We start from the raw sequence: 21,467 nt of genomic DNA, 5'->3' as shown, positions 1-21,467 counted from the left end.
ATTATATTATGGCCTTTCTCTTGCATTTCAAAGATGATTAAAAAAAAGAAAACGCTTTTTGGTTTGTATTATCTTTTACCAGATCTAATATGTTCTATTCTCCTATATTAATTTCACATTTCCACAAACTTCAAAGTGTTTCCTTTCAAATGGTATCAAGCATATGCATATCCTTAATTCAGGTCCTGAGCTACAGGCAGTTAGATTTGGGTATGTCATTATAGTCGAACATTGATAAAGAGTCCGATCCTTAAGAGGTTTTAATGGCTATTGACATTTACATTTACGGAAAGCTTAGAATAGATGGATCTCAACCTCCTGTTGAGAGGAATGGAGTGAGATACTCATGGCAACAAACAGGCTTCTCCACTTGTCTAAAATGTAGCCTATTTGACGAATGGTGTATTTAAGTATAACTATATAAGTCAGTGACAATAAGTAGATATTTTTTCCTTCAAATGATTGAAACACTACCGCCGATAATAGTGTCTGTCTGGCTTCCAGAATTCAAACAATGGATTTTCCTAGAAACTGTTGTCTCAGAGCTGGTGTCTGATAGAGGGTCAGAGAGAGCAGGTATGGGGGAAATTGATTAGCACTTCATTGTGGAGAAGAATGTGAAAATGAATGTATCGACATACGGTTGGTTGGTCTGCTGTGTTTCTACAGAAACGTCAATTCAAAGAATGAGGACACACAAGTATCAAGCGAGCTTACAGTGTATATTGTGTTTGAGTGGATGGATGCAGCTGCTAGTTTCAAAGAGGAAAACTCTTGAGAGATGCTATCAACACGCCCGGGTCTTCTTGTACTTGACGATGGCACGCTGCCAGATACTTCCCTCTTGTGACAAATACCACTTTTTCAAGCCTTCAATTCATTTGCCACCTTCCTAAGCTGCATTTTTTCCCTCCTGGCAGTTACAGCAGATATTCATTTAGCTGCATTTTTAACCTGTCACAGAATGATGTATGATATATATTAATAATATGTTAATCATAATATCGTATTTTCAATTTGAGCCTTTCACAGTTTGTTGTTGACCTTAAAACAGTTCTGTAATATTGAGTAAATTACAAGTACAGTATACAACATGTCAAACTATACCATTCACAACACACGCCAATCTGATGGAGAGACCTCACTCACCAGCAGTGACAATAGTATCACAGCCTACTGCCTTGAGTCCACTGCATGAACATGAGCATCCTGATCCCCACTGTCCTACCACCTGTAAATGCTCAAGCAGTCCCAAGTCACTTGAGTTATTTTGACCCTCAAGTCTTTCAGGAGAAATGTTTGGCATTTTGTGTGTGTAAAAAAAACAAAGAATTATTATGTAGGAATCAGCTCACAGGGACTTGGCAGTATTTGTTGCAACAGCACAGTGACTGATGGCTTTGAAGATAATTGAACGTGTAAAGCCCCAACGGGAAAGCGATAGGTCTCTTGCAAAACTAAATGCTGATTCCATTGACATTGTTTTCTACTCAATCAAGCAAGATGTATAAAATAAATCCCATGCTAGACCTATAGCCACATGATCTGATTTCAATGACACATGACTGAAAAAGAGCATGAGCATATACACTGACCAAAAATATAAACGCAACATGTATAAAGTGTTGGTCCCATGTTTCATGAGCTGTAATAAAAGATCCCAGAAATTGTCCATATGCACAAAAGCTTATTTCTCTCAAATTGTGTGCACAAATGTGTTTATTTCCCTGTTAGTTCTCCTTTGCCACGATAATCCATCCATCTGACAGGTGTGGAATATCAAGAAGCTGATTAAATGGCATGATATTTACACAGGTGCACCTTGTGCTGGGGACAATAAAAGGCCACTGTAAAATGTGCCGTTTTGTCACACAACACAATGCCACAGATGTCTCAAGTTGAGGGAGCGTTCAATTGCTGACAGCAGGAATGTCCACCAGAGCTGTTGCCATATCATTTATTGTTCATTTCTCTAAGCCTTCAAAGTTGTTTTAGAGAATTTGGCAGTACGTCCAACTGGACTCACAACCGCAGATCACGTGTATGGCGTCGTGTGGGTGAGCGGTTTACTGATGTCAACGTTGTGAACAGAGTGCCCCATTGTGGCGGTGGGGTTATGGGATGGGCAAACATAAGCTATGGACAACAAACAAACACAATTCCATTTTAAATCGATGGCCATTTGAATTCACAGAGATACCGTGACGAAACATTCTGAGGCCCATTGTCGTGCAATTCATCCGCCGCCATCACCTCATGTTTCAGCATGATATGTCACAATAACTGGAAGCTGAAAATGTCTTAGTTCCTAGCGGCCTGCATACTCACCAGGCATGTCATCCATTAAGCATGTTTGAGATGCTGACGTACACGTCAATCCAGAGCATGTTCCAGTTCCCGCCAATATCCAGCAACTTCGCAGAGACATTGAAGAGGAGTGGGACAACATTCCACAGGTCACACTCAACAGCCTGATCAACTCTATGCGAAGGAGATGTGTCACGCTGCATGACGCAAATGATGGTCTCCAGATACTGACTGGTTTTCTGATCCAATCCCCTACCTTTTTTTTAAGGTATCTGTGTCCAACAGATGCATATCTATATTCCCAGTCACGTGAAATCCATAGATTAGGGCCTAATTCATTTATTTCAATTGACTGATTTCCTTAAATTAACTGTAACTCAGTGAAATAGTTGAAATTGTTGCTTATAAATTGTTTATTATCCAGCATTGGGATGTTGTTTATATTTTTGTTCAGTATATATTCTCCTTCAGTTATTCAGAACTATAGGTTACACTGATTGCTTTTTACCCCTTACAATAATACTCTGTGCTAAATGGGAAAACTCAAATGAGGCGCTGGAGAAGGACATTAGCCGAAAGTCTTCATCGAGAGAAGGGGCTGTGAATTTCACCTTGCGATCGATTTCCTTTGATTGTACAGGGCCTATTGGTCTTGACCAAATGAAGATTAGCGTGTGTGTTCGGATGAAAAGCCTACAACACAATGAACAAGTAATGTGGTTTTACAGCGTCAGCTGGCGGTGCAGTCATTGAGTAATATTGAATTGGGGTGGGGAAAGAAGACAAGGGAACGATTACACTGCAGTTTAGTGCAGTGGGATCAGGGTTTTAGAGATAGAGCTTAATCATTTCGTAATTTCTCAGTGTTCGTTGTTACACACAACTGCTAGCTCAAGCCTCCCTTTTCCTCTCTCAATAGGCACGAGGCAGCAGGCTTAATAGAACGCCTTACGCCTGCCTCAGATAGTTCACTTGTAAAGGACAGCTGCTGTATGTGCAGGTGGAACATCTTGATTTCAATGGTCTGGTTCAATGAATGAGAACAGAACACCTTTCTGAATGCATTTGAGACTAGAGAGCTGCCTTCGCATATTGATGCTGTGCAATTCCCTCTCAAATTGAAACCAAAAAGGGTTTGGTGTGGGGAGAAAAACATTACTCTGTAGGGAATGTAGGCTATTCACCGACACGACAAAGAATGAATGGGGAACTGTGGGGATACATAGTGACTGAGTGGTATCGAGAAGTAACTTCTCCAGTAAAGTATTAAGGTAGAATACTATCAGTAATGTCTCTCCTGTGTAGACAAAGGATTTACCCTGCACTTATACAAAGCCCCCTGGAGAAAGAGTGCAATGCTATCGGGTCGTTCCATTTGATTTCAATCACTTTTTGACCGCACCCCTTTTGATTTGAACATAAAACACCATACATATTTGCCCATGGTAGAAGTGGAAAGAAGTGGAGGGCGCTCAACCAATGTGAGTCGAGGTGCACCCAAAAATCATTGAAATCATTGAAAAAGGAAAAGATTCTGATGAAGCCCATCGAAAGCTGAAACTTTCATCTTTTAACCATGCTTAAATAAAACAATGCATTTTTAATGGTGAGGCAGCGTTGCACCTTTTCCCATGGTAGAAGTGGTCAGAAAGTGGCTTTTTATACCAAAATGCCAAAACATTCAGGTGATAGAGGTACTCAAAGTTGACCCATTTTGCATACCTCACCCTACCATGAGACATCCATGTCTTCATCATTGGAAAAGATTAACGATTGAGTTTGACATCATTTAAAAGCTTTCACAAAGGCTTGTCAGACTAAATGGTTTTATTTTTTTAGCCTTTAACGTTAATTATCTTAAAACATGTAAACTCCCCCAAAAATACATTTTCGCATATGTTGCATATTAGACCCTAATTTGCATATTTGAGGTGTTTATGTTGTGCCACCATCAGTGGAGACACAGCTTACTCTTGAATACGGGGTGGGTGTCATTTCAATCATAGAATTTACCTATCCCTTCAAACCACCGCAATTTAGCTGGTACACCATTGAAATTTAGTTGAACTATTTACTACAGAATACTACCACAAAAATGGCCACCGGTACACACACCACCTAATGACAAGAAATGGGAATGTGTGTTCTATTATCTATATATCTCAGATACTTCAATAGGTTTCCTATGAAAGATTGCATAATTTAAAACAATTGACATTCCCATTCAGGTCAACATTCTCTGATGTGTGGACCTCCATCCATCTTTGTGGTACCATTTGAAAGTTGACATTTCAATTTTATTCCCATTTTAGTACATGTATCAGCCAAAACAAGACACCCACCCTATATTTAAGAGCATGCAGTGTCTCAACCGATGGCGGGCACAACACAAACCCCTCAGATGATGTGAAATAGGCTCTAAGCTACAACATACACTACATTTCAAAAGTTTGGGGTCACTTAGAAATGTCCTTGTTTTTGAAAGAAACGCACATTTTTTGTCCATTAAAATAACATCAAATTGATCAGAAATACAGTGTAGACATTGTTAATGTTGTAAATGACTATTGTGATTGGAAATGGCAGATTTTTTATGGAATATCTACATAGGCCCATTATCAGCAACCACCCCTCCTGTTTTGCAATGGCACGTTGTGTTAGCTAATCAAAGTTTAGCATTTTAAAAGGCTAATTGATCATTAGAAAACCCTTTTGCAGGTATGTTAGCACAGCTGAAAACTGTTGTCCTTATTAAAGAAGCAATAAAACTGGCCTTCTTTAGACTAGTTGAGTATCTGGAGCGTCAGCATTTGTGGGTTCGATTACAGGCTCAAAATGGACAGAAACAAAGACCTTTCTTCTGAAACTCATCAGTCTATTCTTGTTCTGAGAAATGAAGGCTATTCCATGTGAGAAATTGCCAAGAAACTGAAGTTCTCGTACAACGCTGTGTACTACTCCCTTCACAGAACAGCGCAAACTGGCACTAACCAGAATAGAAAGAGGAGTGGGAGGCCTCGGTGCAAAACTGAGCAAAAGGATAAGTACATTAGAGTGTCTAGTTTGAGAAACAGACACCTCACAAGTCCTCAACTGGCAGCTTCATTAAATAGTACCCGCAAAACACCGGCCTCAACATCAACAGTGAAGAGGCGACGCCGGGGTGCTGGCCTTCTAGGCAGATTTGCAAAGAACAAGCCATATATCAGACTGGCCAATTAAAAGAAAAGATTAAGATGGGCAAAAGAACACAGACACTGGATAGAAGAACTCTGCCTAGAAGGCCAGCATCCCGGAGTCGCCTCTTCACAAGTACATTTTAAATGTGGCAGAAGAAAAACTCACATTTAGGTCCACATACATTTAGGCTATCAATTTCGGTTCAGTCAAAATACATTTTCTGTCAAAATGCAATAATTCAGGTCTTGCCTTTGGGGACACGCATGAGCATAGAAAGGTATCCAAAAGAATTGAAGAAGCGGTGCTTAGCAAAAATAATACATATGATGAATGGAAATAGGCCTCCACACGGTATGCTGTATGTTCCCCAGTGCAATTATTCCTGCATCACAAACGTTTCAACTTCAGAATTCATCACGTGTATGAGACGCTGGGATCATAGGCCTATCAAAACAAAAACCCATTTTCTGATGGGCGAATAATTGTTGCAGGTCGTCTTTTGCGCTCAGAGGCAACATTCTAATGTCTACTGAAAGTAAGAACTGCATATCATATTTAAGTCTTCCCTGAAATTGAAATGGCACAACAAATAAGCAAATAATGTATTTCTTTTTTGTAAGGGTTTCAGAAAAGGGTCCTGTATTTATTGACCGATTTAAGGAGCAGAATTGAACAGTTAGAGAACAGAAAAACAACTACAGGTGACACAGATTTACACTGAACAAAAATATAAAACACAAGTTTCTAAGAGTTACAGTTCATATAAGGAAATCAGTTCATTGAAATGAATTCATTAGGCCCTAATCTATGGATTTCACATGACTAAGATTACAGATATGCATCTGTTGGTCACAAATACCTTTTAAAATAGTTAGGGGCGTGGATCAGAAAACCAGTCAGTATCTGGTGTGACCCGCATTTGTCTCATGCAGAGCAACATCTCCTTCGCAGAAAGTTGATCAGGCTGTTGATTGTGGCCTGTGGAATGTTGTCCCACTCCTCTTCAATGGCTGTGCGAAGTTTCTGGATGTTGGCGGGAACTGGAACACACTCTCGTACACATCGATCCAGAGCATCCCAAACATGCTCAATGGGTGATGTCTGGTGAGTATGCAGGCCATGGAAGAACAGGGACATTTTCAGCTTCCAGGAATTGTGTACAAATCCTTGCGAAATGGGGCCATGCATTATCATGCTGAAACATGAGGTGATGGCGGTGGATGAATGGCACAACAATGGGCTTCAGGATCTCATCACGGTTTCTCCGTGCATTCAAATTGCCATCGATAAAATGCAATTGTGTTCTTTATCCATAGCTTATGCCTGCCCATACCATAACCCCCCCACCACCATGGGGCTCTCTGTTCACTAAGTTGACATCAGCAAACCGCTCGCCCATACAACGCCATCTGCCCAGTGAAGTTGAAACCGGTATTCATCTATGAAGAGCACACTTCTCCAGCGTGCCAGTGGCCATCGAAGGTAAGCATTTGCCCACTGAAGAAGTCGGTTACAACGCCGAACTGCTGTCAGGTCAAGACCCTGGTGAGGATGACAAGCACGTAGATGAGCTTCCCTGAGACGGTTTCTGACAGATTGTGCAGAAATTCTTCAGTTGTTTAAACCCACAGTTTCATCAGCTCTCCAGGTGGTTGGTTTCAGACAATCCCGCAGTTGAAGAAGCTGGATGTGGAGGTCCTGGGCTGGCGTGGTTACACGTGGTTACACGTGGTCTGCGGTTGTGAGGCCAGTTGGACGTACTGCCAAGTTATCTTAAACGACATTGGAGGTGGATTATGGTAAAAACAAATTAACATTCAATTCTTTGGCAACAGCTCTGGTGGACATTCCTGCAGTCAGCATGCCAATTGCACCCTCCCTCAAAACTTGAGACATCTGTGGCATTGTGTTGTGTGACAAAACTGCACATTTTAGAGTGGCCTTTTATTGTCCCCAGCACAAGGTGCACCTGTGTAATGATCATGCCATTTAATCAGCTTCTTGATATTCCACACCTGTCAGATGGATGGATTATCTTGGCAAAGGAGAAATGCTCACTAACTGGGATGTAAACAAATTTGTGCACACAATTTGAGAGAAATAAGCTTTTTGCACGTATGGAACATTTCTGCGATTTTTTTATTTAAGCTCATGAAACATGGGACCAACACTTTACACGTTGCATTTATATTTTTGTTCAGTATAGCTTTAGATCCAGCTGACGGCCTTAGTGAGTTTGAGGTCATGGGAGGACAGCCTCACCAATGAGGACAAAAGGAAGTAATTGGTATGCACATTATCTTCATGTTGGTTGCGGGAATGAGATGAAAGACACATAACTTTTGAAAAAGAGAAAGAGTCTATTTTTTGTCTCTCTACACATACTTGAATTTTTGCACAGTCTTTATACAGTATTTTTTTAAGACTGCAAAGCTGTCCTCAATTGGGACAAAGCTGTCCTCAATTGTCTGTCCGGGACAATGTCTTTAGGATTTTGGAGCGGTCATTTAGAGAGGGGTTAAACATTTTCATTATCCAACTACTGTCTAATTTTTATATCCTCTTCTTAAAATGTTGCAGATTAATGACCAATTAATTATTGTCCCACTTTAATATGAAGGGACAGAGGAGCAAACATGCCTTTGCTACCACTCGTGTGTTGTGTGCTCCATTGTAATTGGTAAGTAAGTGAGCAGCTGAGACATTTGACATACACAATGAGAGTTTTCTTGTAGATTCTGACTGTTTTATTTTACTGTGCGTTACTGTTCTGTTTTGTCCTGCATGCCCACAATATGCCAATCGTAAATGTATTTTATTCTCTTTTTGTGTTTACAGTAAGTGTCATGAAAAGCCACAAAACTCAGGAGGTTGATGTGTTGGGGCCCTGAGGAAAGTCCTCAAATATGCCCCTGACCGCCGTGGTGGAGGACAACGCAAAGTATGTATATGAGCAAGTTGCTCTTATTTTAAGAAATCTCTATAACTGCCACAACACTCTTCAACTAGTACCATGGAAATACTTTTAGCCAGTTTAGCCCACAAAATGTATTCAGGAATGTCCTCCTTTTCAAGTTTTTTTTCAATCTCAAATTGATAAAATTGTATGCGCTAATTCTCTTCACTGCAGATCTGACCCATCACAGAACTCTTCAAGAGGGCCCTTATGGGGGATGATGCTGACAGTGCTACCCAGACGCAGAGCAAGTGTGAGGCAGAACTGAGAAGGTGCAAAGGAGAGGTGTCAGTTGTCAGCATACTACCCTGTGGCGCTTAAGGACAAGAAAATGGTATCCTCTCCGAGGATTCACAAAGTCTGTGATAATGACAGATAATACCCTCCTTCAGTCGTTTTGTCTTTTCTCTGTTCTTTTCTAATCACTCTTCAAATGGTCTGATAGCTGATGCTTTGGTCTATCAAAATATATACGTCAAATGTTGTTAATATTAAGACAAATCATTTTAAAAAGTAGAGATTGTCCCGCTTTTCCTAGAATCCTTGCATTAATAAAAAAGAAAAAAGAAATGAGCTTATACTCTTGTGTCCAAGTCTTTCTAGGCATGTAATGTCTGTGGGTGAATTATGAAACAAATGTATGCGGATGTGCAAAAAATGGTTATGTAGATTTGTTTTGCAATTGCTTGATCTATTTTAAAAGGTAAGAAAGAATGTTGCAGATTAACTGAAATTGGTGACTATGGAAACAGAAATGTAATGAACAATGTTTTCAATATCCAACTTCATCCTCTGCAATACTTTATACAGTGCTATCTAGAACCTAAAAGGGTTATTCGGCTGTCCCCAAAGGAGAACACATTGAAGAACCCTGTTTGGTTTCAGGTAGAACCCTTTTGGGTTTTATGTAGGACCCTTTCCACAGAGGGTTCTACATGGAAACCAAAATGGTTCTACGTGGAACCAAAACGTCTTTTCCTTGGAACCGAAAATGGTTATTCTATAGAGACAGCCGATGAAACCTTTTGGTACCCTTTTTTCTAAAAGTGCAAGAAATAAGCTGTAGTCACTATGACACTATGACTAGTAGGCTACATAATATAGCACATAATATAGTGGTCAGAATTATGACCAGCAGGTCAGACAGAGGTCACAAATATTATGGTGGTCAGAAAAAGACGGCATATTCTGGTCAGTAATAATAAGTCAAATTATTTTTTGTTGTTGAAAAAAGTAATTTTCCAACCAGAATAAGACGTTATAAAAATACATCATACTGACGTCTTTTAAGCCAGGTTTTGCCCACTTGGTTCTTACAGCTTACTTCATCTAACCTGTTAGGAAAGCTAATGTTGTTGTAATGTATGTATAGGTTTTGATTTACACGACAAAGCACACAGATTTTGTAGGAAAAACATACTGCAGAGGAGTAGTAGGAAAGGAATCCATGACTTAAGGCTCACAAGTCACAACACAAGTATAGGCCTACAGTGATGATATAATGTAACATATATTTGGTGACATACAGTTGAAGTCGGAAGTTTACATACACCTTAGCCTAATACATTTAAACTCAGTTTTTCACAATTCCTGACATTTAATCCTAGTAAAAATGCCCTGTTTTAGGTCAGTTAGGATCACCACTTTATTTTAAGAATAATAGTAGTGAGAATGATTTATTTCAGCTTATATTTCTATCATCACATTCCCAGTGGGTCAGAAGTTTACATACACTCAATTAGTATTTGGTAGCATTGCCTTTAAATTGGGTAAAACGTTTCTGGTAGCCTTCCACAAGCTTCCCACAATAAGTTGGGTGAATTTTGGCCCATTCCTCCTGACAGAGCTGGTGTAACTGAGTCAGGATTGTATGCTTCCTTGCTCGCACACGCTTTTTCAGTTCTGCCCACAAATCTTCTATAGGATTGAGGTCTGTGCTTTGTGATGGCCATTCCAATACCTTGACTTTGTTGTCCTTAAGCATTTTGCCACAACTTTGGAAGTATGCTTAGGGTCATTGTCCATTTGGAAGACCCATTTGCAACCAAGCTTTAACTTCCTGACTGATGTCTTGAGATATTGCTTCAATATATCCACATAATTTCTGTTCCTCATGATGCCATCTATTTTGTGAGGTGCACCAGTCCCTCCTGCAGCAAAGCATCCCCACAACATGATGCTGCCACCCCCGTGCTTCACGGTTGGGATGGTGTTCTTCGGCTTGCAAGCCTCCCCCTTTTTCCTCCAAACATAACTATGGTCATTATGGCCAAACAGTTCCATTTTTGATACATCAGACCAGAGGACATTTCTCAAAAAAGTTCGATCGTTGTCCCTATGTGCAGTTGCAAACCATAGTCTGGCTTTTTTATGGTGGTTTTGGAGCAGTGGCTTCTTCCTTGCTGAGCGGCCTTTCAGATTATGTCGATATAGGACTTGTTTTATTGTGGATATAGATACTTTGTACCTGTTTCCTCATGCATCTTCACAAGGTCCTTTGCTGTTGTTCTGGGATTGATTTGCACTTTTGCACCAAAGTACGTTCATCTGTAGGAGACAGAATGCGTCTCCTTCTGAGCGGTACGACAGCTGCGTGGTCCCATGGTGTTTATACTTGCGTACTATTGTTTGTACAGATGAACGTGGTACCTTCAGGGGTTTGGAAATTGCTCCCAAGGATGAACCAGACTTGTGAAGGTCTACAATTCTTTTTCTGAAGTCTTGGCTGATTTCTTTTGATTTTTCCATGATGTCAAGCAAAAAGGCACTGAGTTTGAAGGTAGGCTTTGAAATACATCCACAGGTACACCTCCAATTGACTCAAATGACGTCAATTAAACAATCAGAGGCTTCTAAAGCCATGACATCATTTTCTGGCATTTTCCAAGCTGTTTAAAGGCACAGTCAACTTAGTGTATGTAAACTTCTGACCAACTGGAATTGTGATACAGTGAATTATAAGTGAAATAATCTGTCTGTAAACCATAGTTGGAAAAATTACTTGTGTCATGCACAAAGTAGATGCCCTAACCGACTTGCCAAAACTATAGTTTGTTAACAAGAAATTTGTGGAGTGGTTGAAAAACGAGTTTTAATGATTCCAACCTAAGTGTATGTAAACTTCCGACTTCAACTGTAGTTAACATTGTAATAAGAAGAGGATTGCTTTAGCGAGTCCGACGAGAAGGATATACTGCTCTCCCGGGAACAGGCCCAAATTCCCGTCATTTGCGTGAAGAAAAGACGAAGGAAAAGAGGAAGCAGATCGGGCTGCCAATTGAGAATCCGTAGAAGAGCGAGTAAACTCCCACTGCCTTCCGTTCTTCTTGCTAACATGCAATAATTGGATGACCTACGATTACCCTACCAACGGGACATTAAGAACTGTAATATCTTATGTTCCACCGAGTCGTGGCTGAACGACGACACAGAAAATATAGAGCTGGCAGGATTTTCCATGCACCGGCAGAACAGAGATGCTACATCTGGTAAGACGAGGGGTGGGGGTGTGTGTCTTTTTGTCAGTAACAGCCGGTGCGCAATGTCTAATATTAAAGAAGTCTCGAGGTATTGCTCGCCTGAGGTAGAGTACCTTATGATAAGCTGTAGACCACACTATCTACCAAGAGAGTTCTCATCTATATTATTCGCAGCCGTCTATTTACCAGCACAGATCGATGCTGGCACTAAGACTGCACTCAACCAACTCTATAAGGCCATAAGCAAACAAGAAAATGCTCATCCAGAAGTGGCGATCCTAGTTGCCGGGGCCTTTAATGCAGGCAAACTTAAATCCGTTTTACCAAATTTTCACCAGCATGTCACATATTCAACCAGAGGGGGAAAAAAAAAACTCTAGACCACCTTTACTTCACACACAGAGATGCATACAAAGCTCTCCCCCGGTCTCAATTTGGAATATCTGACCATAATTCTATCCTCCTGATTCCTGCTTACAAGCAAAAATGAAAGCAGGAGGTACCAGTGACTCGCTCAATATGGAAGGTCAGATGACGTGGATGCTACAGGACTGTTTTGCTAGCACAGACTGGAATATGTTACAGGATTCATCCAATGGCATTGAGTAGTACACCACCTCAGTCATCGGCTTCATCAATAACTGCATCGACGACATCGTCCCCACAGGACTTACAATCATGTCTGAATCAACACAACATTGCAATACAATGTCATTGCTTGTTGTTTCTTCTTTTTTACAAGAAGCACAAATACGTTGTGTGAGACCATAATGAGCACATTACGTAGCAGTTAATGTGCAATATTTATCAAATTTGGCATTTACCAGTTTTTTTCATATTGCTAGTTCTCCCGAGTTCTATGATTACGGAGTACATATCCCAACCAGAAGCCATGAATTACAGGCAAGATCCGCATCGAGCTAAAGGCTAGAGCTGCCGCTTTCAAGGAGTGGGACACAAATCATAAACACTTATAAGAAATCCCACTATGCCCTCAGATGAACTATCAAACAAGCAAAGCGTCAATACAGGATTAAGATTGAATCCTACTACACCGGCTCTGACACTTGTCAGATGTGGCAGGGCTTGAAAACTATTACGGACTACAAAGGGAAACACAGACACGAGCTGCCCAGTGACACGAGCCTACCAGATGAGCTAAATGGCTTTTATGCTCGCTTCGAGCCAAGCAACACTGAAGCATGCACGAGAGCACCAGCTGTTCGGGATGACTGTGTGATAATGCTCTCGGTAACTGACGTGAGCAAGACCTTTAAACAGGTCAACATTCACAAAGCCGCGGGGCCAGATGGATTACCAGGACGTGTACTCAAAGCATGCGTGGACCAATTGGCAAGTGTCTTCATTGACATTTTCAACCTCTCCCTGACTGAGTCTGTAATACCTCAAGCAGACCACCATAGTCCCTGTGCCCAAGGAAGCGAAGGTAACCTGCCTAAATGATTACCGCCCGGTAGCCATGAAGTTAATTGAAAGGCTGGTCATGGCTCACATCAACAGCATCCTCCCGGATACCCTAGACACACTCTAATTTGCATACCGCCCCAACAAATCACAGATGACGCAATCTCAATCGCACTCCACACTGCCCTTTCCCACCTGGACAAAAGGAATACCTATGTGAGAATGCTGTTCATTGACTACAGCTCAATGTTCAACACCATAGTGCCCACGTAGCTCATCACTAAGCTAAGGGACTAAACACCTCCCTCTGCAACTGGATCCTGGACTTCCTGACGGGCCACCCCCAGGTGGTAAGGGTAGGTAACAACACGTCTGCCACGCTGATCCTCAACACTGGGGCCCCTCAGCGGTGTGTACTTAGTCCCCTCCTCCACACTGACTCCTCCTCAGACCTCTGCTGTACTCCCTGTTCACCCACGAATGCGTGGCTTTGCACGACTTCAACACCATTATTAAGTTTGCTGATGACACAACAGTGGTAGGCCTGATCACCGACAACAATGAGACAGCCTTTTGGTCCTGCCGTACATACCTACACGTACGCTACGGTCACAAGACGCAGGCCTCCTAATTGTCCCTAGAATTTCTAAGCAAACGGCTGGAGGTAGGGCTTTCTCCTATAGAGCTCCATTTTTATGGAATGGTCTGCCTACCCATGTGAGAGACGCAGACTCAGTCTCAACCTTTAAGTCTTTACTGAAGACTTATCTCTTCAGTAGGTCCTATGATTAAGTATAGTCTGGCCCAGGAGTGTGAAGGTGAACGGAAAGGCTGGAGCAACGAACCGCCCTTGCTGTCTCTGCCCTGTCGGTTCCCCTCTTCCCACTGGGATTCTCTGCCTCTAACCCTTTTACAGGGGCTGAGTCACTGACTTACTGGTGTTCTTCCATGCCGTCCATGGGAGGGGTGCGTCACTTGAGTAGGTTGAGCCACTGACGTGGTCTTCCTGTCTGGGTTGGCGCCCCCCCCTTGGGTTGTGCCGTGGCGGACATCTTTGTGGGCTATACTCGGCCTTGTCTTCGGACGGTAAGTTGGTGGTTGTAGATATCCCTCTAGTGGTGTGGGGGCTGTGCTTTGGCAAAGTGGGTGGGGTTATATCCTGCCTGTTTGGCCCTGTCCGGGGGTATCATCGGATGGGGCCACAGTGTCTTCTGATCCCTCCTGTCTCAGCCTCCAGTATTTATGCTGCAGTAGTTTATGTGTCGGGGGGCTAGGGTCAGTCTGTTACATCTGGAGTATTCTCTTGTCTTATCCGGTGTCCTGTGTGAATGTAAATATGCTCTCTCTAATTCTCTCTTTCTTTCTTTCTTTCTTTCTCTCGGAGGACCTGAGCCCTAGGACTACCTGGCATGATGACTCCTTGCTGTCCCCAGTCCACCTGGCCATGCTGCTGCTCCAGTTTCAACTGTTCTGCCTGCGGCTACGGAACCCTGACCTGTTCACCGGACGTGCTTGTTGCACCCTCGACAATTACTATGATTATTATTATTTGACCATGCTGGTCATTTACGAACATTTTAACATCTTGACCATGTTCTGTTATAATATCCACCCGGCACAGCCAGAAGAGGACTGGCCACCCCTCATAGCCTGGTTCCTCTCTAGGTTTCTTCCTAGGTTTTTGGCCTTTCTCAGGAGTTTTTCCTAGGGAGTTTTTCCCAGCCACCGTGCTTCTTTCACATGCATTGCTTGCTGTTTGGGGTTTTAGGCTGGGTTTCTGTACAGCACTTTGAGATTTCAGCTGATGTACGAAGGGCTATATAAATAAATTTGATTTGATTTGATTTTTTGGGAGGAGGTCAGAGAACTGGCAGTGTGGTGCCAGGACAACAACCTTTCCCTCAATGTGAGCAAGACAAAAGAGATGATCGTGGACTACAGGAAAAGGCGGGCTGAACAGGCCCCCATTAACATCAACGGGGCTGTAGTGGAGCGTATCGAGAGTTTCAAGTTCCTTGATGTCCACATCACCAACGAACTATCATGGTCCAAACACACCAAGACAGTAGTGAAGAAGGCATGACAAAATCTTATCTCCCCAAGGAGACTGAAAAGATTTGGCATGGATCCCCAGATCCTCAAAAGGTTATACAGCTGCACCTTCGAGAGCATGCTGACCGGTTGCATCACCGCCTGGTATGGTATTGCAACTCTCAGCATCTGACCATAAGTCACTACAGAGGGTAGTGCGTACAGCCCAGTACATCACTGAGGCCAAGCTTCCTGCAATCCAGGACCTATATAATAGGCGGTGTCAGAGGAAAGCCCATAAAATTGTCAGAGAATCCAGTCACCCAAGTCATAGACTGTTTTCTCTGCTACCGCACGGCAAGAGGTACCGGAGCACCAAGTCTAGGACCAAAAGGCTCCTTAAGAGCATCTACCCCCAAGCCATAAGGCTGCTGAACAATTAATCAAATGGCCACCAGACTATTATATTGACCCCCCCCCCCCCCCCCCGTTTGTTTTGTACACTGCTGCTACTCACTGTTTATTATCAATGTATAGTCACTTCACCCCTACCTACATGTACAAATTACAAACTAACCTGTACCCCTGCACACTGAGTCGGTACCGGTTCTCCCTGTATATAGCCTCGTCATTGTTATGTTATTGTGCTACTTTTTCTTATTTTTTACTTTAGTTCATTTGAACTGCACTGTTGGTTAAGGGTTTTTAAGTAGGCATTTCACAGTAAGGTCTACACTTGTTGTATTCTGTGCATGTGACAAATAAAGTTTGACTTGGAATACGTGATGTAAGTTCAAACAAGTGGAATGAAATGATGATTAATACATTCCTAATTAGGCTATACATACTGTTGTACATGTGAGGAGCTTATTCCACAGACAATAAGGCAAATAAATAATCATGAGCTCCACTACTGGCCTGTTCTGAATTCTGAAACCTTCTAGAACCTCTGGAAGCCATTCCTCCTACTGTAAGCCTTTGTCTGGCACGCTCTTATAAAAACAAATCCACAATACTGCTCAACAACACAAGCTCTGTGACAGAGATATAGATCTTTGGCTGAATTGTCTCGTTTTGGCTGAATCGTCACATCTGTTGGAATCCAGCTCACAACAGAAATATGCAGGCTAGAGCTCAGCCAACTGCAAGGCCAGCCCAGCAATACAGATACAGCAATTGGGGCTGGAGACAATAACAACCCTCTCTTCACATAGTGTCAAGAGATTAAGGGTGATTTCACACTTGGTCCTTTTCAGCCAATTTTTGTGAACTCAGTGCAGTTCCCTTAATTTTTTGTTGAGTGTGAACACTCCAAAGGAACTCAGACTCCTTAAAAGAGCCCCCTTACGGAAACCGAACTGATCTGAGTTCGGTTCACTTGAATTCCGCTGTCTGGTTCCCTTTTTAAGGGCAATGTGAACACAAAGCTCCCCAGGTTCGCTTGTCATTATTCCCGCACCACACACTAGACTACTGCAACACCATTTCCCCGGCCATAGCACCTTCACATTGGCAGTGGTGTAAAGTACTTAAGTAAAAATACTGTAAAGTACTACTTAAGTCGTTTTTGCGGGTATTGGTAATTTATTTTACTATTTATATTTTGGACTCCTTTTACTTCACTACATTCCTTAAGAAAATATTTTACTTTTTACTCCATACATTTTCCTTGACACCCAAAAGTACTCGTTACATTTTGAATGCTGAGTAGGACAGGAAAATAGTCAAATTCACGCACTAATCAACAGAACATCCCTGGTCTCCCTACTGCCTCTGATCTGGTGGACTCACTAAACACACATGCTTTGTTTGTAAATTATGTCTGAGTGTTGGAGTGTGCCCCTGGCTTTCCGTAAATTAAAATAAAAAAAACAAGAAAATGGTGCCATCTGGTTTGCTTAATATAAGGAATTTGAAATGATTTATACTTTTACTTTTTAAACCAAATCGTTTTAGACTTTTACTCAAGTAGACTGACTTGAGTCATTTTCTATGAAGGTATCTTTACTTTTACTTAAGTATGACAGTTGGGTACTTTTTCCACCACTGCACATTGGAGATCGAGGATGATGTGCAGTTTCGCAGAAAAAACATGCTGTTTTTGGATTTTGATTAGTGAATGTCAAGAAATTCCAAAATATGTGTGGAGTTTTGTACTGACACAATGTTCAGATTATTTGTTTGCAATATGTTGATTTACAGGCTAAGAGAGCTTCATATTCGATTGTGGGGTTTGAATAGTGTGAGAAGACAACATATTTGGTGAGAATCACAACATAGGGTTCAAAATCCATTCTAGATCTTAAAGGGAATACCATTTTTAATGAAGACTACAGCATTATTTAATCTGCATTTACTCTACTGGTATTTCATCTGTTACCAAATATATTTACATGTTAATATTATCTTCTGATTACAATAATTATGTCTAATCTTTTAACTAAATGCAATCTATTAGATTCCAAAACGTAAGTAAGTATATCTAACTGTCCGATAACGCGTTCTGATGGAATGGCTTTGTCCTGTACTTTTACCCAGAGTGCTTTGAGTGAATGTTGTAAAGATATCTTGGTTCTTTTCTAAACATAGTAATGTGAATGCAAAGAGAACTCAGACCTCAAAAAGGTGAAGTGAACTGGCAACAGTGTGAATGCAAAGCGAACTGAGATTGGTTATTTTAAAAGAGGACTACATGTGAAAACAGCCTTACAGCCAAATCTAGAGGAGATGGCAAAACACAGAGAGGAAATGCTAAAAATCACACATTGAAGCAACCAGAGTAGAAGTAGTAACATCAGCCTGGAGTTACTCACATCCAGCGCCTCCAGCGTCATGAAACCAGAGATAGAAAAGCCATCGATGATGTCCTCCTCAGCAGACGTAGACTCCTTTCTCTTTCTCCTGGGGGGCTTTGGACGGGAAGAAAAGGGGTTCCTGACTCTTTCCTCCCTCTCCGAATCTGAGCAGAAGCGGATCCCCACAGAGCCCCCCCTCACATGGTTATTGTTCCTTGTCCCATTTGATCTTCGTCCCCGATCCCTCTCAGACTTAGACTTCCTCTTTTTGCGGAGCCCACTGGAGCGAGGGCCATCCATTTCCTCAGAGGAAAAGCCCACCTAGAGACTCCTCTAGCAGAGAAGATAATCAACCCTGTCAAGGGCACTCACTGGCACAGTTGAACTCCCAGCAGAAAGAAATACCAACAGATATTTCCTAACAATATCCAACAAGTAGTACGTATAGTTACTCAGTGCATGAAATCCAATGAAAAGTAAGCGATCATTTAATATCCAAAGGGCATTGGCTGGAGTAGAGAATGCATTGAGTCATTGAAAGCCCAGCAGCAGGTTCCAAAGCAAAGATCCCCAACGGTCGTCCATGAAATCCACTAATAGACAAAGGGTAATATTGTCGGTTAGACGTGGAAACCAGACTGTCAACTCAAAAAGAGAAAAAAAATATGAAAATTCTTCAACTAGAAAAGAATGTCTGATCACTGGACATGTCTTGCCATGGCGAACCAATTGTAAAAAGCCACATCCTGATCCTCCTCAAGGAATCCTCCCTCTTCACATGCTGCAGTCAGCCAGCTCTGTCTCCTGAAAGTCAAAGAGATAGAGAGCATACATTTGCAACATGTTCAGTCAGCAGCAGTCCTTAATGTCGAATGCATTAAGTCAATGAGCCATCCTCTCAAGGTAGGAAGATTATAATACAGTACAGGTACAGGGGGTTGTGAACAGTCTACATAATGCAACATAAATGAATGTTTCATTATGATATAGCTTCAGACTTCTCACTATACTGTCATTTTTTATTTTACAATGCATAATCATTATGCTGAAATCATTATGTGGCTGAGATCATTATGTGTTTCAAAGTGCTCCTTCTCTAATACTGTCTCTATAGTTCTCCCCCGTGGTTTTACTTTATCCTGTACTTTTAATGAAATAAGCATTCTTACATTTATAATGTATGGGAATTTTCTCTATTTGGTTAAGCCTATTCCTATATATGTGGATCTTTTAAACATAGGCCTGCTGTGGTTATCATCTCAGTTTCTGTTCACTGCATATAGAACACCAGCTTGCCTGATCATCATACTATTATGTCTCCATTTCCAAAATCACTGTGCTTTCACCAGAGGTGAGACAATGTACTTAAACTTCATAGTCACCACGACACTTGCCTTTTTGAACACTTCCAATCCCACCTAGAATTTACACTCTCTCCATATAGGTGCATAAAACCCTGATTCAGTGTACATTTCTGTGAAAATACCTTTTTCATTAAGTATACCATGTCTTTTTTTCACAGTGTGTTCGTCATTATGCATATTTCAATCTATTTATTGAATGGCCTATCCATTATGCAATACTTCTACAATGTAATTGATTCTTAGAATATTCTTATTTCGTCACAATTTTACATTCCAATGAATTTCTTCAAATAGATAATCTCATGTAAACCATATAAACACATTGGTCGTAACATCCAACACTAGATATTGAATTATGTCTGTCCTTGAGGGTTTGAGATGAGGATTCTGCCAAACAATGCTCTCTCCTAGATCTAGTATGATGACAAAGACCTTAACTGACAATTGGTCTTAAAGCACTTAAATGTGGAGCACCCTAAGTCAAAAGTTAATGTGTTCAGTCATAATAGGCTACTCTATATGATTAACCTATTGACATTCTAGTCATGCTACAATGTAACCATAAGGGTTTGCGTTTCAGACAGCATACAGATGACAACACATTCAACAGTTTGTCATCTCAATCATTCCTTAACACAAACATTAATTCTCAGTCTCCTCATCTGCTCTGTATGTCAAAGATACAGATAACCTGTACTCTATGAATACTATCTACAATACCAAAACCCATTTAGATACTAAGTGTACATGACATCACCAAAACGGTAGTCTATCCATCATTGAATACACCAAACAGCACAGGCATGCTCTAGTCTAGCCTCATCCAAGCCACTCCAAATTTCATCACCCCCTCCCAATGCTGGATGAACCGTTCCACAGACAGACAGTAGGAACACACCTTGCCTAGCTCCATCATAACCAGACACACCATAATAATCATATGTCATAGACAACCACCATCTTCAACTTTGAATGATGTAATTGTCCAAGGTTTGCAATGGAAGGTAGCATGAGTAAAACCTGTAATATACCAATAGACAGCTAGACTGCAAGTGGCAAATGTTGCACATCAGCACATTACATTAGCTCGCAAATGTGGCTTATTTGGACGGATGGTGCGTAATAAGGGCGCATCTAAACCATCAAAAATCCCAGCCTTGTTTATGCTGCAGTTTTTCCTTGTTTTAGCCTTAGAAGCTAAATTCAGCCTTTCTTATAACGGTCCTAAGCCATTTCCCAGTCCCTATCCCTTTAACCTGATGCCCCGTGCCAACACTTCCCTAATGACATGCATACAACATAGCTCTAGTAAATCGTTTAAAAGCTGTTTCGGCTCTTTCGCCTTCCCTTTTCTCGTTCCGTGCTGTTATCACATTATCTTGCTGTCTTCCTTCAGTCCTTTTTGTCTGCCTCTCTCAGTATATCTCACGCTCCGTGGCCAGTCCAGCCTACAACAGAGACTGGCACTACCTCCTCTCCTGCTCCAGCTCTCCGCTTATTTTCACTAACACACAAAGCAAGCCTCTTTTTCTCCAAGACACGTCATGCAAAACCAAGAAATGCAAACCCTTGCAAGTGGGGACCGTCCGGGCAAGTCGCTGGTATTCGGATACGAATGGTCAATAAAAGATTAAACAAAAGGAAAAATGTAACTAACAAATAAATCCCGTAAGGAAGCAAAGGCGCTATTCTCTCCCAGTCAGTGCTTGAGGATCCCGGAGAAGGGACCGGGCGCATTGATATCGCGATGCCGCAGTGCCGCTTTACAGGGTATGCGCTTCCTCGGCGCAAATAGTGCTGTCAATGGAATCTGGTATGTTTTGTTGTACTAAGGAGAACGGTCAAAACTATACGCTCATGTACTGTTGTCGGTTGAAACTCTGTAATAAGTCAGATAAAGTTATAGCCTACTTATGAATGTTCTATGTCT

At 41.6% G+C, this 21,467-nt stretch overlaps 1 protein-coding gene across 5 annotated transcripts in view; it reads right to left on the bottom strand.

Moving 5' to 3' along the window:
• Positions 1–21,237, bottom strand: part of auts2a (activator of transcription and developmental regulator AUTS2 a) — a 471,784-nt gene extending 450,547 nt beyond the window's left edge. For all 5 annotated transcript variants that reach the window (XM_029691164.1, XM_029691168.1, XM_029691167.1 and 2 more), the window contains exons 1-2: positions 21,105–21,237; positions 18,192–18,977 (exon numbers count right to left, since the gene is read on the bottom strand). In XM_029691164.1, coding sequence (XP_029547024.1) covers positions 18,192–18,473 — 282 coding nt within the window. In that variant the 5' untranslated portion in view covers positions 18,474–18,977; positions 21,105–21,237. The remainder of the gene's footprint in view (positions 1–18,191; positions 18,978–21,104) is intronic.
• Between the last annotated feature and the right edge of the window lie 230 nt (positions 21,238–21,467).

The sequence above is a fragment of the Salmo trutta genome, chromosome 15, assembly GCF_901001165.1.
Source record: "Salmo trutta chromosome 15, fSalTru1.1, whole genome shotgun sequence".
NCBI lineage: Eukaryota > Metazoa > Chordata > Actinopteri > Salmoniformes > Salmonidae > Salmo > Salmo trutta.
This window is presented reverse-complemented; position numbering and strand designations above follow the sequence as displayed.